Source organism: Schistocerca gregaria, chromosome 3, assembly GCF_023897955.1.
Source record: "Schistocerca gregaria isolate iqSchGreg1 chromosome 3, iqSchGreg1.2, whole genome shotgun sequence".
Classification (NCBI taxonomy): domain Eukaryota; kingdom Metazoa; phylum Arthropoda; class Insecta; order Orthoptera; family Acrididae; genus Schistocerca; species Schistocerca gregaria.
The window spans coordinates 354,117,011-354,135,002 of NC_064922.1; the positions used below are offsets into that span (position 1 = coordinate 354,117,011).

Below are 17,992 nucleotides of genomic sequence, written 5' to 3' on the forward strand. Positions count from 1 at the left end.
CATCTGGGGGATAGTAGATGTACTGATAATGCTATCAACAATGTCCGCCACCAGATAGGATAGTGGAATAGCTACCAGAGCACCATCTGTGTCTACCGATTAATAGGAAAAGATCACAGCCAGAGGGCTCAGCCTGATGCAAACGTATGAAGTAAGCAGGCAACCATGCTATGGAGATCTACTCGTGCTTCTTACAGCCAACAGAGCTAGCCTGAAAGGGGTCAAACTATGGCATTCCGAGTGGTGGTGGTATAGTCATTTTGAAGGACTACACAAGCTGGAGCTGCATCAGTTTTGCAACAGTACTGGTGTCATTGGTCACGTGAAAATTCTCACACCCAAAGATAAGCTGCAGGATGTCCACGCAGTGCAGATGCCCACCAGGACTGTCATATTGTAAGGGCAGAAGTGGCAAATCATACAGCTACCACAGCACAGACAAGAGGGCTTGTGAGCCCATATGTGTCAACATGAACTGTTGTGAACTGGTTATTAGCAGTGGGGCTACAGGCATACACAGCTCTAGTCTGTCTTCGACTCACATCACAGCATTGACATGCATGGCATGAATGGTCCAAATAGCATGCCGTGGTCTACAGCAAAGAAAGCAGATTCTGCCTGCATGCAACTGATGGTCGTTCATGTGTGTGATGTAGACCTGGTGACTGCAGTCTCATTAAGTGTATTTGTCCAAAATACACTGGCTCTACCACAGGCTTTAGAGTCCCAGGTTCCAAGAAGGTACAACTCTCATTCATCTTTGGTGTTTCTGGAGGGGACACTAACCAGTACTCGGTATGTGCAGAAAGATGTTAGCCCATTCTTTTTCCATTCTTGCAACAGGAAGGTGATGTATTGTACCAACAGGATAAAGATCACTTAACACACTGCCTGTGAAATTCAACATGCCCTCAAGACATGCAACAATTTCTCTGGCCAACATGATCTCCAGACTTGTCTCCAATCAAGCAGAATTACATAAACAGGTTTAGTGAGCATGGCATAATGTATCCCACAACAGTATTCACCATCTGTATGATCAACTGGATGCCAAAGTCAGTGACGGCATTACCACCTGTGAGGATTACACCATGTACTAATATGGGTGTTTCAGCATGGGTGATACCTGGTACCTCTGACCACTTAAGCTATTGACCTGTAAATATTGTCATTTCATATACTCCACATCAACTTTTGCAACAATAAATTTTTAGTGAATCAAAAACTTTAAAAGGGCATATTAATTTTTTTCCGACAGTGTATACATAATGCTTTTAGGACATGAATGTCCTAGGAACTGTAACAATTCCATGATCTTTGAAATTGTCCGTAAGATGTGTGTTGTGTAGTTTAAACACTGCTCCTATTGTTTATTATTATGAGCAAATACTTAACTGGCTGTATATACTATGTGATCAAAAGCATCCCGACACCTGGCTGAAAATGATTTGCAAGTTTGTGGCGCCCTCCATAGGTAATGCTGGAATTCAACATTGTGTCGGTCCATCCTGAGCCTTGACGACAGCTTCCACTCTCCCAGGCATATGTTCAATCAGGTGCTGGAAGGTTTCTTGGGGAATGGCAGCCTATTCTTCATGGAGTGCTGCACTGACGAGAGGTATCGATGTCAGTCAGTGAGGCCTGGCATGAAACAACCTCTTCATCTCAGAGTAGCACTTGCAACCTACGTCCTCAATTATTTGCTTGACGTATTCCAATCTCTGTCTTCCTCTACAGTTTTTGCCCTCTACAGCTCCCTCTAGTACCATGGAAGTTATTCCCTCATGTCTTAGCAGATGTCCTATCATCCTGTCCCTTCTCCTTATCAGTGTTTCCCACATATTCCTTTCCTCTCCGATTCTGCGTAGAACCTCCTCATTCCTTACCTTATCAGTCCACCTAATTTTCAACATTCGTTTATAGCACCACATCTCAAATGCTTCGATTCTCTTCTGTTCCAGTTTTCCCACAGTCCATGTTTCACTACCATACAATGCTGTACTCCAGACGTACATCCTCAGAAATTTCTTCCTCAAATTAAGGCCGGTATTTGATATTAGTAGACTTCTCTTGGCCAGAAATGCCTTTTTTGCCATAGCGAGTCTGCTTTTGATGTCTTCCTTGCTCCGTCCGTCATTGGTTATTTTACTGCCTAGGTAGCAGAATTCCTTAACTTCACTGACTTCGTGACCATCAATCCTGATGTTAAGCTTCTCGCTATTCTCATTTCTACTACTTCTCATTACCTTCGTCTTTCTCCGATTTACTCTCAAACCATACTGTGTACTCATTAGACTGTTCATTCTGTTCGGCAGATAATTTAATTCTTCTTCACTTTCACTCAGGATAGCAATGTCATCAGCGAATCCTATCATTGATATCCTTTCACCTTGTATTTTAATTCCACTCCTAAACCTTTCTTTTATTTCCATCATTGCTTCATCGATGTACAGATTGAAGAGTAGGGGTGAAAGGCTACAGCCTTGTCTTACACCCTTCTTAATACAAGCACTTCGTTCTTGATCGTCCACTCTTATTATTCCCTCTTGGTTGTTGTACATATTATATATGACCCGTCTCTCCCTATAGCTTACCCCTACTTTTTTCAGTATCTCGAACAGCTTGCACCATTTTATACTGTCGAACACTTTTTCCAGGTCGACAAATCCTAAGAACATGTCTTGATTTTTCTTTAGCCTTGCTTCCATTATTAGCCGTAACTTCAGAATTGCCTCTCTCGTGCCTTTACTTTTCCTAAAGCCAAACTGATCGTCACCTAACACATTCTCAATTTTCTTTTCCATTCTTCTGTATATTATTCTTGTAAGCAGCTTCGATGCATGAGCTGTTAAGCTGATTGTGCGATAATTCTTGCACTTGTCACCTCTTGCCGTCTTCGGAATTGTGTGGATGATGCTTTTCCAAAAGTCAGATGGTATGTCGCCAGACTCATATATTCTACACACCAACGTGAATAGTCGTTTTGTTGCCACTTCCCCTAATGATTTTAGAAATTCTGATGGAATGTTATCTATCCCTTCTGCCTTATTTGACCGTAAGTCCTCCAAAGCTCTTTTAAATTCCGATTCTAATACTGGATCCCCTATCTCTTCTAAATTGACTCCTGTTTCTTCTTCTATCACACCAGACAAATCTTCACCCTCATAGAGGCTTTCAATGCATTCTTTCCACCTATCTGCTCTCTCCTCTGCATTTAACAGTGGAATTCCCGTTGTACTCTTAATGTTACCACCGTTGCTTTTAATGTCACCAAAGGTTGTTTTGACTTTCCTGTATGCTCAGTCTGTCCTTCCGACACTCATATCTTTTTCGATGTCTTCACATTTTTCCTGCAGCCATTTTTTCTTAGCTTCCCTGCACTTCCTATTTATTTCATTCCTCAGCGACTTGTATTTCTGTATTCCTGATTTTCCCGGAACATGTTTGTACTTCCTCCTTTCATCAATCAACTGAAGTATTTCTTCTGTTACCCATGGTCTCTTCGCAGCTACCTTCTCTGTACCTATGTTTTCCTTCCCAACTTCTGTGATGGCCCTTTTTAGAGATGTTCATTTCTCTTCAACTGTACTGCCTACTGCACTATTCCTTATTGCTGTATCTATAGAGTTAGAGAACTTCAAACGTATCTCGTCATTCCTTAGAATTTCCGTATTCCACTTCTTTGCGTATTGATTCTTCCTGACTAATGTCTTGAACTTCAGCCTACTCTTCATCACTACTATATTGTGATCTAAGTCTATATCTGCTCCTGGGTACGCCTTAAAATCCAATATCTGATTTCGGAATCTCTGTCTCACCATGATATAGTCTAACTGAAATCTTCCTGTATCTCCCAGCCTTTTCCAAGTATACCTCCTCCTCTTGTGATTCTTGAACAGGGTATTCGCTATTACTAGCTGAAACTTGTTACAGAACTCAATTAGTCTTTCTCCTCTTTCATTTCTTGTCCCAAGCCCATATTCTCCTGTAACCTTTTCTTCTACTCCTTCCCCTATAACTGCATTCCAGTCGCCCATGACTATTAGATTTTCGTCCCCCTTTACATACTGCATTACCCTTTCAATATCCTCATACACTTTCTCTATCTGTTCATCTTCAGCTTGCGACGTCGGCATGTATATCTGAACTATCGTTGTCGGTGTTGGTCTGCTGTCGATTCTGATTAGAACAACCCTGTCACTGAACTGTTCACAGTAACACACCCTCTGGCCTACCTTCCTATTCATAACGAATCCTACACCTGTTATACCATTTTCTGCTGCTGTTGATATTACCCAATACTCATCTGAGCAGAAATCCTTTTCTTCCTTCCACTTCACTTCACTGACCCCTACTATATCTAGATTGAGCCTTTGCATTTCCCTTTTCAGATTTTCTAGTTTCCCTACCACGTTCAAGCTTCTGACATTCCACACCCCGACTCATACAACGTTATCCTTTTGTTGATTATTCAGTCTTTTTCTCATGGTAACCTCCCCCTTGGCAGTCCCTCCTGGAGATCCGAATGGGGGACTATCCCGGAATCTTTTGCCAATGGAGAGATGATCATGACACTTCTTCAACTACAGGCCACATGTCCTGTGGATACACGTTAAGTGTCTTTAATGCAGTGGTTTCCGTTGCCTTCTGCATCCTCATGTCATTGATCATTGCTGATTCTTCCACCTTTAGGGGCAATTTCCCACCCCTAGGACAAGAGAGTGCCCTGAACCTCTATCCGCTCCTCCACCCTCTTTGACAAGGGCGTTGGCAGAATGAGGCTGACTTCTTATGCCGAAAGTCTTCGGCTGCCAATGCTGAATATTTATCAAAATTTAGGCAGTGGCGGGGATCGAACCCAGGACCGAAGACGTTTTTGATTATGAATCAAAGACGCTACCCCTAGACCACGGGATGTCCATTACAAGGATGTTATTGTCAAGTAACCACTCTGCCACAGGCCGTGCATTGTAAACAGATTCTTTTCACTTTTTAACATTTGTTTGTTGGGTTTGATTTGATTATTTAATGAACTAGGAATTTCTTTACTATGTTGCAACACAGTTTCCACAGTTATCAAGAACATTATAACATATACAAATACAATAAATAAAGGTGCAAGCCCCCTCCATGAAAAATACGACCACACCATAACACCACCACCTCCGAATTTTACTGTTGGCACCATACCCACACCCTGGATCACCACATTGTGTATAGTGATTCATCACTCCACACAACATTTTCCCACTGCTCAGTTATACAATGTTTACACTCCTTACATCAGGCAAGGCGTCGTTTGGCATTTACTGGCGTGATGTGTGGCTTATGAGCAGCCGCTTGACCATGAAATCCCAAGTTTTTTCGCCTCCCATCTAACTGTCATAGTACTTGCAGTCGATCCCAGTCCAGTTTGGAATTCCTGTGTGATGGTCTAGATAGATGTCTGCCTATCACATATTACAACCATCTTCAACTGTCGGCAGTCTCTGGCAGTCAACAGACGATGTCGGCCTGTACACTTTTGTACTGTACTTATCCTTTCACATATCCACTTCACTATCATATTGGAAACTCTCCATACACCAAGAGCATGTTGGTTTTTTCTGCACTGGTAAATCCCATTGATCACTCATGACCTACTGCTCGGCTGCTTGGACTGCCACACTAGCAAGTCGCATTGCACTCAAAGAACACACAAGCATACTGTAAGCAAACATAATAACATGGTACCTAGCAACTAAGCAGGATGAACGGCACAAGAAAGTGTTAGTCTGGAAACTTTTCAAAATATGATCTCTCATAAATGACTCATGCTAGAATCCTGCTACAACCACTACTGACATTCTAATTTACCCTACTTTCAGTTTATTAATGTCAATACGCATTGTTTCATTTAAAAAAGTGTGTTTGCACAAAAAATACACTTTCTAAGTATTATTACAATCTGTGTATTGGCTAAGAATATGTGCCCCAGACTAGTCAACCATTCTGTGAAAATTGCACATCAATAGCACTTTCCATTTCCACAATATTTGGGGTGCAAGTTTTAGGTGATTCACCTTTTATGAAGGACTAAACAGAACACATGCACTATCATTACTTCTGTTTTGGCAACAATACTGAAAACTGCTTTAAAAGATTGTTTAATGAAGATCAACAATATTAGAGAAGGAAAGTTGCTACTCACCATGTGGTGGAGCTGCTGAGTCGTGATTGGCACAACAAAAAGCTCCGCTACATGGTGAGTATCAACTTTCCTTCTCTAATATTGTTACATTCCATCCTGGATTTTTCATTGTTTGATTTAATGAAGATCATATATAGGTAGAACACAGTATGTAATGAACAGCATGGTTTCAGGAAAAATAGGTAAGCTAAGACATCACTAAAATCTTTCTATCTTTCACTTCAAAGATGTTAGATAAAAAATGCTTGTGGATTGTTTCTTGATCTCTCTAAAGGTTTGTACTATGTCTGTCACAATATTTTAGTAAAGAAACTACATCATTATAGCACAAGGGAAAAGTCACCTCCTATTATAGGCTCCTTCAAGAAACAGAGAGAAAAGTGCATTGAGATAAAATATGAAATTAACAGTAGTATTGTTAATGTCTGTTCTGGATGCCTAAAAGTGAAGTAGAAAATGCAATAAGGTTCAGTGCTAGATCCATTACTTTTCATTCTCTACATAAATGACTTAAAAGTTGAAGAAGTTGTCAAGGTCATTTTGAAGAACTTCAAGAACCACTATCGAGTATCAAAAATTCAAAGTAATATTTCAGCAGCAACAACATGTCTGGGTATAAATGGAAGTAAAACACACACATGCAAGTACATGCCAGTAGAACCAGTCCATACTGACAGTGTTAGACTTGATCTAAGAAACTTAGCCCAGCTGGAAACAAACCACTACAACTTCCTAAGTATGGACATTGAGAGTTATTTGACTTCAAAACACTACATAGATAAGATCTGCTCAAAAATAAGCTGTAACATATTTCTAATGAGGAAAATGTCAAGTACAGTGAATGAAGATGCTTTATTAAAAATTCTCTCTTGTGTGTGTTCCTCATGTAGTTACTGTATACTGACCTGCATTGCACTGCAGATGTACAAATACTAAGGCTGCAAAAGTTTCAAAATTAAACTACTAGATGCACTGCCCAAATATCTCCATCAAATGTTGGATGGATAAATTTAAAGATCTGAAGATTTAACTGTCCTGTTGAAGCCATTCTTTTCTAACAACTTCATTAACACTCGAGTGGGTGTTCGTATGTATAGTGTGCCAACCGCAAATAACATTGTCTTGAACTGTTCCACTGGTGTTTCACAACTATGTGACTATACCTGTTCCTTCATTATTGTTTCATTTAACACAGTGATAAGTTGTGATGTTATACTACAAGTGAGCAGTTGTAATATACAACAAATAGTAAGTTAGGTGACAAAAAATTTACGATCTGTGCAAAAAAATGCCCCAGATTCTGAGCTAGCAGCACAGCCCCACAATGAGGTAGTTGGCTATGAGATAGTTAGTAACTGAATATGTGTTTGGATGGAATCTGCTGCAACTGTGCTGTTTAATGGTTTAGGTGGGTCATTACTGTGTGGTAACACTTGTATGTGGCAACATAGTGACATAATGAAAGTTTATTTTATTATTGTTTAATTAAACAGTAATTTAGCTCGTGTAAGTTTATTTTATCATTTTTTAACTAAAATAAGATTAAACTGTTATCTTGCTCATACATATTTACATTAGTACAGCTATTCTTCATGTGTGTACAAAGTATGCCATGCACCTGCTCTTGTTACGTACTAAGTTAAATATGTATGAACAAGATAACAATTTAATCTTAGTTTAGTTAAAAATGTTAAAATAAACTTACATGAGCTGAATTACTGTTTCATTAAACAATAATACAATAAACTTTCATTACGTCACTATGTTGCCACATACAAGTGTTACCACACAGTAATGACCTAACTGAACCATTAAACAGTGCAGTTGCAGCAGATTCCAGTCAAACATCTATTCAATTACTAACTACCTCGTAGACAACCACCTCCTTATGGAACTGCATTGCTAGCTCAGAATCTGGAGCATTTTCTTGCATGGATCGTAAATTTTTTCTTGCCTAGCTAGGTCGTGAAGAGTGTAATGAGGTCCAGAAGTCATGCAACAACATCCAGTTCTGTAGTAGTAGCAGTGAGCAGTAGACATGCTGCTGCAGAGGCACCTTTCCTTTTCCTTTTTTTTAAAAAAAAGAAAAAATAAAGAAGTGGAGCCCCTCTTACCTTCTAAAAATCTGTGTGTCCACTCAAGGGTTAATCAGCCATTTTCAACTAACATATACATGATTACAACAACTTAATAGGAATTATCCTGGGCCCCTTGCTGTTCTTACTTTACATAAATGACCTTCCTCACAGCCTACCAAACACAAAAACCCTTTTGTTTGCTGATGAAACCTCTATACTCATATCTGCACCCGAACAAATTCTCCAATCTCATATAGATAGGACCACAGATCAAATAAGTCGATGGCTTCAAAGTAACAGGCTGCTGCTAAATGCAAAAAAGACAATTGGAATAACCTTCCACACGGCCCAAAACAGAAATCCATTACTACCAACTATATCACTGGAAAAAAATAATGTTAAACTTGAAAATTAAATAAAATTTTTGGGCGTCACTATTACTGAAAAGCTCACATGGAAAAGGCACATTGATGTTACCAGCACAAAACTTAGTAAAGTATGCTTCATGATTAGATCAATAAGGAATGTCACTAACACAAGTACGCTAACCACAATGTACCACGCACTCTTTCACTCTGTACTTAGCTATGGAATCATCTTCTGGGGCCAAAATTCTGAATCAATTAAGATATTCAAACTGCAGAAGAAAATAGTCAGAACAATTATGTTAAAAAAACAAAGAGACACTTGTAAAGCATTATTTAAGAAACTAAATATTTTGCCCCTCCCATGCAAATACATACTAGAATTATTATTCTTTACCAAAAAAAGTGTCAACAAAATTAGCAAAAATATGGATTACCACGATTATGACACAAGATCAAAAACCTCTCTAAGAATACTTACCCACTAAACAAAACTGTACAGTGACGGTGTCAAGTGTATGGGAATAAAATTATATAATCATCTTCCAACTTTTATACAAAAAATCCAAGAAATAAATAAATTCAAACAGACAGTGAAGTCTCTTTTAATAAAAGACTGCTTTTATACCATCCAGGAATATTTGGTATCAAAATTGTCTTAGTGCATGATAATGTATCAAAGCTGAATGTTGTTAAGTCAATTGTGTCACATCATGTAACAATTCTCTGTAAAGCCGTAACTTTAAGTAACATAATTCTGTAAGTAATGTAAAATAATCATTCTTCTGTGTTCTTGTTTACTGTTTTAGACTCCTGTAAACCGTATATTTGTATTGACTTATCCCATATCAGTTGTACAAGCCATTGTACTGATTTGATCTATGGAACAAATAATAAATAAATAAATAAATAAAAATAATCACCTTAAACTCATGGATAAAGATCAAGTAGGTACAGGTAATATTTTCTACAAGCACACAACAAAAAGAATATCAAAGCATTATCAGTTTTTACAAATAAAAAAATAAAAAACTATCTGAGCTTGACTTGCTCATACAATTCAAATTGCACATAAAGTTCAACAGAATACCTGAATTCCAATGTCTTGTAACCCCACCAGACACATCAATGGAAGATGTGAAACTACTGAAAATTGCCATTATGACTAGATCCGCAAAGATTGCTGTCAGCAACTCTGGCTGATCAATCACACGAGACCAGCTAACTAGCCAATTTAAGCATGAGCAGCCATGAGCTCCCTCTCACTCTCTGGTAGTTAGCTGATGCCCAGGTCTGATCAAACTGATGTTTCTCAGATGATTGCACTATATTTATGGACTCTGCTGGATAGCAAAGCTGACTCCTCTCACTGTTGTGCAAATTGATTGTGTCCATGTGCAAGATTGCTAGCTTCAGGAGCTAAAAACTGCTGTACTTATACAGCCAAGCAAACTAACTAACTATTGCAGTGGTTCCCACTTCTGTCTGGCAATATTGCTCCACCTGTGTTACTATGTGGTCTCTGGCTTGTAATCCGTGTAACCTGTGGGCACAGTATTATTTGTTTGCAGCCCCCCCCCCCTCCCCCCACACCTTTCCTTGCACCAGTAACAGTATTTAACCCTTATGTGAAATTAATTTCAAAAATTATAGCTCAAATGTAATATCCAGTACTGTATGTTGCAACTTATGATGAAGAAGCCTGATTAAGGAAACTGATAAAGATTAGTGGCTGTAGGAGTGCTTATATTGTTACCTGTATGAATGGAAACAACAAAAGAACAATGTTACAGCGTACCAAGTGAGGGCAATGCAGCAATAGTCTTGCTGGACTTGCATTTGTGAAATGAGAGATTCTTATTTCTGCTGGCCATCCTGATTATTTATATTGTAGTTTCCCTAATCATGTAAGGAAAATTCCAGATAGTTCTCTTGAATTGTTCAATGTTTCTGCCCCATTTTAATTGCAGTATAAACATTTTCTTGGTCTTCTTATGTTCATATGTAAATTACTGTGTAATGTATCTTACACAATATTATTGTAAAAATTGTATACGAACAAACAGAAAAATGAAATTAAATCACAGTATTATCATCATCAGCATAACTGTGATGAGAGTTCAGATCTTGTGAATCTATTAGATAATTGTCACTCAGGAATATTAAACAAATTTAACACCCCAATGTTGAGAGCCTTGCTGAGCTATTCCATTTGCTGAGCTCACAGCAATACTATGTTTTCAACAAGTGGCTACATGTAATTCATTTGTGCAGTAGTATATTTAGTTACAAGGTACTCTCATAGTAGACGATTAGGGATCCATATGCTTTTGTCTAATGTAACTAATTACATTCACTGCCAAAGGAGTAATACTCTACCTGTTTCATCCAGATTTTCTCCAAATACTCAGATTTTTTATGCAAAATATTTCTGCAAAACATATCTAAGATTCATGTCTGCTTACCCTATAATAGAGACCCCAGTCCTTATAGATATGGGAACTTCAAAACGTATCACATTATCAAGTGTAGAACTCGACTCTTCTGGATTTGTACTGTTCACTTCCATTACAAATTCATATTGTGACTTCAGGTCCTCCTTATAGAATGGTTGTAGATGGACTTTGAAATGTAGCTGCAAAATCCACAAATACTCTACTTCAAACATTCTCATAATATTTACATTTAGTTTGTGCATGCAAACAATCAAGAGATTTGCCATAATAATAAAATATGCCCATTCTCTTAAACAATATATTCTCTGTAATTAGCTTAAGCACAACAAACTGTATTCTACCATTTTCAGGCATTGACATTTCCTGGAACTTGAAGTACATTAAAAATATTATAAAAAAGTGCATGAAAAAGAGGATATTAATCTATGTGATTTATTTCAATTTTAACAAGAATTACTTTGTAATGTAGTTACTATAATAGGGTGGAGTTTGAAGAAAGCTGAGTTGTGACTTTGAGAAATATAAACAATTTTACTGACAAGGAAACATTCCCTAGCATCAGTCAGAATGATCTTGATGAAACTTGGTGGGTGTTTATAGGAGGCAAAATAATGCAGTACATATATTTTTTATTTGCACCCAACTTCAATTAGGTACACTACTGGCCATTAAAATTGCTACACCACGAAGATGACATGCTACAGATGTGAAATTTAACCGACAGGAAGAAGATACTGTGATATGCAAATGCACCTCAGAGCATTCCCACAAGGTTGGCACTGGTGGAGACACTTACAACGTGCTCACATGAGGAAAGTTTGCAACCGATTTCTCATACACAAACAGCAACTGACCGGTGTTGCCTGGTGAAAGGTTGTTGTGATGCCTTGTGTAAGGAGGAGAAATGCATACCATCACATTTACGATTTTGATAAAGGTCAGATTGTAGCCTATCGTGATTGCGGTTTATCATATTGTGATTTTGCTGCTCACGTTGGTCGAGATCCAATGACTGTTAGCAGAATATGGAATCGGTGGGTTCAGGAGGGTAGTACGGAACACCGTGCTGGATCCCAACGGCCTTGTATCGAGATGACAGGCATCTTATCTGCGTGGCTGTAATGGATTGTGCAGCCACGTCTCGATCCCTGAGTCAACAGATGGGGACGTTTCCAAGACGACACCCATCTACACGAACAGTTCGATGACGTTTGCAGAAGCATGCACTATCAGCTCGGAGACCATGGCTGCGGTTACCCTTGACAGGAGCGTCTGCAATTGTGTACTCAACAATGAATCTGGGTGCATGAATGGCAAACCGTCATTTTTTCGGATGAATGCAGGTTCTGTTTACAGCATATGATGGTCGCATTTGAGTTTGGCAACATCACGGTGAAAGCACATTGGAAGCATGTATTTTTCGTCGTCATACTGGCATATCACCCAGCGTGATGGTATGGGGTGCCACTGGTTACACGTCTTGGTCACCTCTTGTTCGCATTGACAGCACTTTGAACGTGGCCATTACGTTTCAGATGTGTTACGACCTGTGGCTCTACCCTTCATTCTGTCCTTGCAAAACCCTACATTTCAGCAGGATAATGCACGACCGCATGTTGCAGGTCCTGTACGGGACTTTCTCAATACAGAAAATGTTCAACTGCTGCCCTGGCCAGCACATTCTCCAGATCTCTCACCAATTGAAAATGTCTGGTCAATGGTGGCCGAGCAACTGGCTCGTCACAATATGCCAGTTACTACTCTTGATGAACAGTGGTACTGTGTTGAAGCTGCATGGGCAGCTGTACCTGTACATGCCATCCAAGCTCTGTTTGACTCAATGCCCAGGCGTATCAAGGCCGTTATTATGGCCAGAGGTGGTTATTCTGGATACTGATTTCTCAGGATCTATGCACCCAAATTGTGTGAAAATGTAATCGCACGTCAGTTCTAGTATAATATATTTGTCCAATGAATACCTGTTTATCATCTGCATTTCTTCTTGGTGTAGCAATTTTAATGGCCAGTGGTGTAATTTGGCATATTAGGGTTAGAGCAAATAGCTGCAAAATCATGAGATATAAAAAAATGTGTTTTCTATAAAAGTTGCAATGTAACTAACATTTGTAAAAACTGAATAATATATTTTTGAAAAAAATCTGAAAATTTGCTGACTACCCCACCACAATTAATGAATTTTGCAAAATGGAAACTTCTGTTACAACATAAATTAAAGATGCTTCCACACCACAAACATCCATGTGTAGTAAAGCTGGTTTCTGTAATACCATTTTTGGAAAAAAAAGTTGTACACAATGTGCTTTCAGAGTATGTACAACACTCCTGATTAAAATATATAAACACTCATTATTATTCTAATTATTTGTTTTACTTATTTTGGTTTATGTTTTAAATTGTTATATTCCGTTGTAAATTATTCTATTTTGCTTCCTTTTTTTTAGTTTACTGTTTCACATACGTATTTTGTTAGTTGTAAATAAAAAGTAACCCATTATTATGATACTAAATTGTCAACATAATGAAAATCAATATAGAAATGATTACAATGTAATGTATTTTACACTATGCACACACAACAAATGAATTTTCTCCGGCACTGGGAAAGACATCTGTCAAATATCATTTGACTTGTTCAGATGTTAGCTTACCAGATTTTGATGCTGTCACAAGAACATTTGAGGCTTCAAAAAGAGATTCTCTAGGTCTCAGTCCAAACTCTCCATTCATTTCTTTTAAATGAAATGGGGCAGCAGGGGGAGGGGATGGAGGCATAGGTAAGCAGTTTGCTAGTTGCAGAGACTGTAGGCTGAATCGAGTAACTGATGGCAATGAATGCATAATGGATTAAACTTTCTTTGCACCCTTTTGCAACAAAGTATGTCCAGAGTGCAACTCCAGGTTGAATTCACTCTGAGATGTACACATTTTCAGGCACCAAAATTCTGATGTGCTGCTTAAATTGCATGACAAATCGTAAAATGACCTTGTCGAGATCATTTTTATTGTTTATATATTGTCTAGCTATAAAGTTAGTTATTTTCTGAGATACAATTCTATGTGCCTTTTCAAAATTCAATAGCCATTTGTGGCTTGCCTTGAAATTATATAACTATATTTCCCAGGTCATTTGCAAGGCCTACTTTTGAAGGTCAGTATCAGGGATAACCATTCAATGACCCATAGCCTCTAGTACTTTTTGTTGAGTCCAGCAGTGTATTGCTTTCATCTTATCACATTTTGAGTCATCAAGAAGAACATACTGGGTCAATCCAAATGAAGTGGACCAATAAAAATTAAGTTGGTTGCTTGACCATTTTTACATATTTTAATTTTTTTTATATGTGATTGCCCTATAACTGAAAAGTTCAAAACAGTTTTTAAAAAATTTTACCTTTCACTTTTACTGAATGGCGGCCATTTTCATTTGTAAGTGCGCGAAGATGTTTCAGTTTAGAGACATTAGAAAAAAATATGAATATCTCTGCAGTCAGTTAAGTTACAACATTGCAATTGTATTTAGATAAGTGTCCTCTCCAACATTTTATATTACACAAAATACCCTAAATTCAAAAATTACCAGTCAAAACTGACCTCCAAATTATGGTATCCAAATTTTCAAAAATCCACATTTTAGGCCCAAAAATAACAAACAGGGGGTGATTTAGAGTGTTTATTTTTTCCTATAGTTATATATCATACATTACTAGCCTCATATAGAGCAAGAACACATACAAATGTTTCCTTAATTTTCTATGAATTTTTGAAATTTGAAAATTTCATTTCGATATGCAACTGTTCCTAAACCTGGTGGTGAACGTTGAGAACTTCAGACAGCTTCTGTGATATAGAATAAGACTTCCCAGTTGCTGTGGTAAGTTCAAGAACTGAAAGTCTCCTTAAACCATTTTTCATTGGTATCCAAACTTTGTCACTAGTAGATTTCTTGAATGATGTTCTCCGGGCCATTAAGGTGGTAAAAATGCACAAAACATCATTGTTCTCCAAAATTATTCTTTCAACCTCTGCATGCCACCACTGTCCACTATACACACATGCCACTATGTCATTCAACATTAAAGACAGAGATGTAATTTTACTGACACAATGATCCTCATAAATTTCAGTTTCTGATGCTACATAGCATCGAACTAAGTTTTCTGCAGTTCCAAGGAATTTGTGGAAATGCCTTGTTCCTTTTATTGCTGTACAGTTTTCAAATCTGGTTTGAAGAGTTGATTTCATATGCAGAACTATTTCTTCTCTCTTGATCAGAAAATAGGTAATGCCTATAATATTATGCTTGCAAAAGACATACATGTCCTATACTGTGAGAATTTGGTCTGTGGTTGGTCTTTGTAAGCTAGCTTTACTTACTTCACATTTTGTTCTACCACCTACTCCATCAAATGCATTTTTACCAGGGCAAGATGAAAAAAAGTGCCATTCAGCCTCCAACCCTAAGCCTACTTTGTGGTTGCACAGATTTGAAAAATTCTTTTTGTTCTTATACTGACTACCACTTCCACCTGAAAAGTATATCAGCTTCTCAACCCTGGGAAAGTTTTCTTTTATGTAATTTATTACATACTTTTGAAACACATGTACAGCCGAAGTGTTGTGCTTCAAGTAGTCACTTAGAATGCAAATTGAAGAACTGCTAACTTCATCTTTCTCATTTTTAAAGTAGAGAATAAATTGATGCACTGTTGCCTGGTCATTGACCCAGTGGTACCCTTGTATTGCATCCTGAATCACAAATGTAAAATTTTCTGCACCATGCGTTCAGATTCATGAAGTTGTACTTATTTGTCCAAAAACTTACTTTGGATTTTAGAAACATAGTGGTGAATTTTGAGATTTTGTAAGTTATCAATTAAAGATTCCAAGTACTCTTCCTGATATTTAACCACTGTTATCATTTCTGTCCTGTCAGTTGTGACCCACTGTTTGAAGGTAATACTGTCTAGCATTTCCTCATCATATTCGTGAAACAATTCAGTAATGGTTTCCTTACCAGGGCATTTATTACACAAACTCATCATGCTGTCATAGCTGTTAGTGTCACAGACCATTAAATCTAGTAACTCTTTGTAGTTAAGATCACTGAGTTTTGCAGCCTCATTTTGATGATATAAACAAACACATATGGAGTGAGTCCCTGAGGATCCAGCCAAAATACACCACTTAGGGTGGAGGTCACAAAATTTTGACCATCCAATTTTGCATTTGGGATGAGAATTTTTGAAAGCTACATAAAGTTCATTTAAATTTGGCAGCACTAGCTATTTCTGCTTTGTTACTCTAACTCCATTTATAACAACTCTTTTACTATCTTTGCAACCTGGGCACATTCTACTGTTTTCATCGTCTTCAAAAAAACTGCTGGATCTTTTTTAATTTTTTCTTCATTTATACTTACTCCTTTCTTCTTTCCTAAAACTGGAAGAATGCCTTGCTCTTTCACTAATTTTCAGGTCAGTTTAACCAAACAATGAGAAATGTTGAATTCTTGAACTATTTTTTCTTTTGACCATGATTCAGGGAACAAACTTTTTCCTCATTAGATGTCACTGCACATTTAATTTTTAATTTCTCTATTAAGCTCAAACATTCAGTGTCAGATGATACTGGTGGTAGGTTTTCTTCTTCTTTAGAAATAATGTTGGTATCTGTATTATTAAAGCATGATTCCAAGTCTTTTCTAATTTTGTCTGAAATTTGTCATACTTTATTTTCAATAGCTCGTTTTATTATTCTGCTGCTTAATTTTATTATTTTCAAAGCATTAGATACATCTAATTTAGAACAAGCAAAATCCAATATGCTAACAGCTTCCTCATCAGGAATATAAATGGCATTAACAAGGTTACATGATTCTGGTTCTGGATTCACAAAAAATATTTTTGAGTAACAATTTGGGCACAGGGAGTTCCAGGAATCACATTACGTTTCACTTGGGGAGCTGTTTCACTCTCACGTAACAAGGACAAATGTTCAACTTTTATTTACCTCAAACCTTTATTAATAGGCCTTTTATGAACTTTATGTGGATCACAGCACTTTCTTCCAAAAATGTGGTTGTACTTCAGAATATATTTGTTCTCGTGATACTCAACACACTGATGTTACATTGGATTGTTTGGGGGAAGAGACCAAACAGCGAGGTCATCGGTCTCATTGGATTAGGGAAGGACGGGGAAGGAAGTCGGCCGTGCCCTTTCAAAGGAACAATACTGGCATTTGCCTGGAGCGATTTAGGGAAATCACGGAAAACCTAAATCAGGATGGCCGGACGCGGGATTAAACCATCATCCTCCCGAATGCGAGTCCAGTGTGCTAACCACTGCGCCACCTCGCTCGGTCACTGATGTTTCAGAAGAACTTACTCGAAATTTAAATAAAGTGTGCATAACTTCATCAAAGTCGTTGACTTTTTCAAGTTTTTTGAAACTGAACTGTAAACTGTGACACACTTCACTTGCTATCTGTCCAACAGAGCACCATTCGTCCATGTTATTGCATTCCAGTTAATCTCTCAAAATTAATTAAATATTACACACAGAACAAAGAACATAACATATTCTACCCTCTCTATGAAGTATGTAAGTTTACATCCACTCTAACAGAGGTTTCAGTACAGACTGACTACAGCAATGCCACACCCAGAAATAATGTACTTCCACAATGCCACACCCAGCAATAATGCACTTCTTTATTGACAATAAACCTAAACATAAATGAGCATTTTTATTACCATACAACAAAAGTGAAAGCTCCTATTGTTTAATATTGCATTACTAAAAATAAATAAACTAAATGAATATTGGGTGATAGTGTTGACTAAATATATGTCACAATTAAATTTTATTACAATGAAACAAT

General features: G+C 37.7%; 1 protein-coding gene across 2 annotated transcripts in view; it reads right to left on the reverse strand.

The window, feature by feature from the left end:
* The window catches only part of LOC126354819 (integrin alpha-PS2-like), a 721,457-nt gene that overhangs the window by 23,623 nt on the left and 679,842 nt on the right, over positions 1–17,992 (reverse strand). For both annotated transcript variants that reach the window (XM_050004760.1, XM_050004759.1), the window contains one exon: positions 11,099–11,268. In XM_050004760.1, coding sequence (XP_049860717.1) covers positions 11,099–11,268 — 170 coding nt within the window. The remainder of the gene's footprint in view (positions 1–11,098; positions 11,269–17,992) is intronic.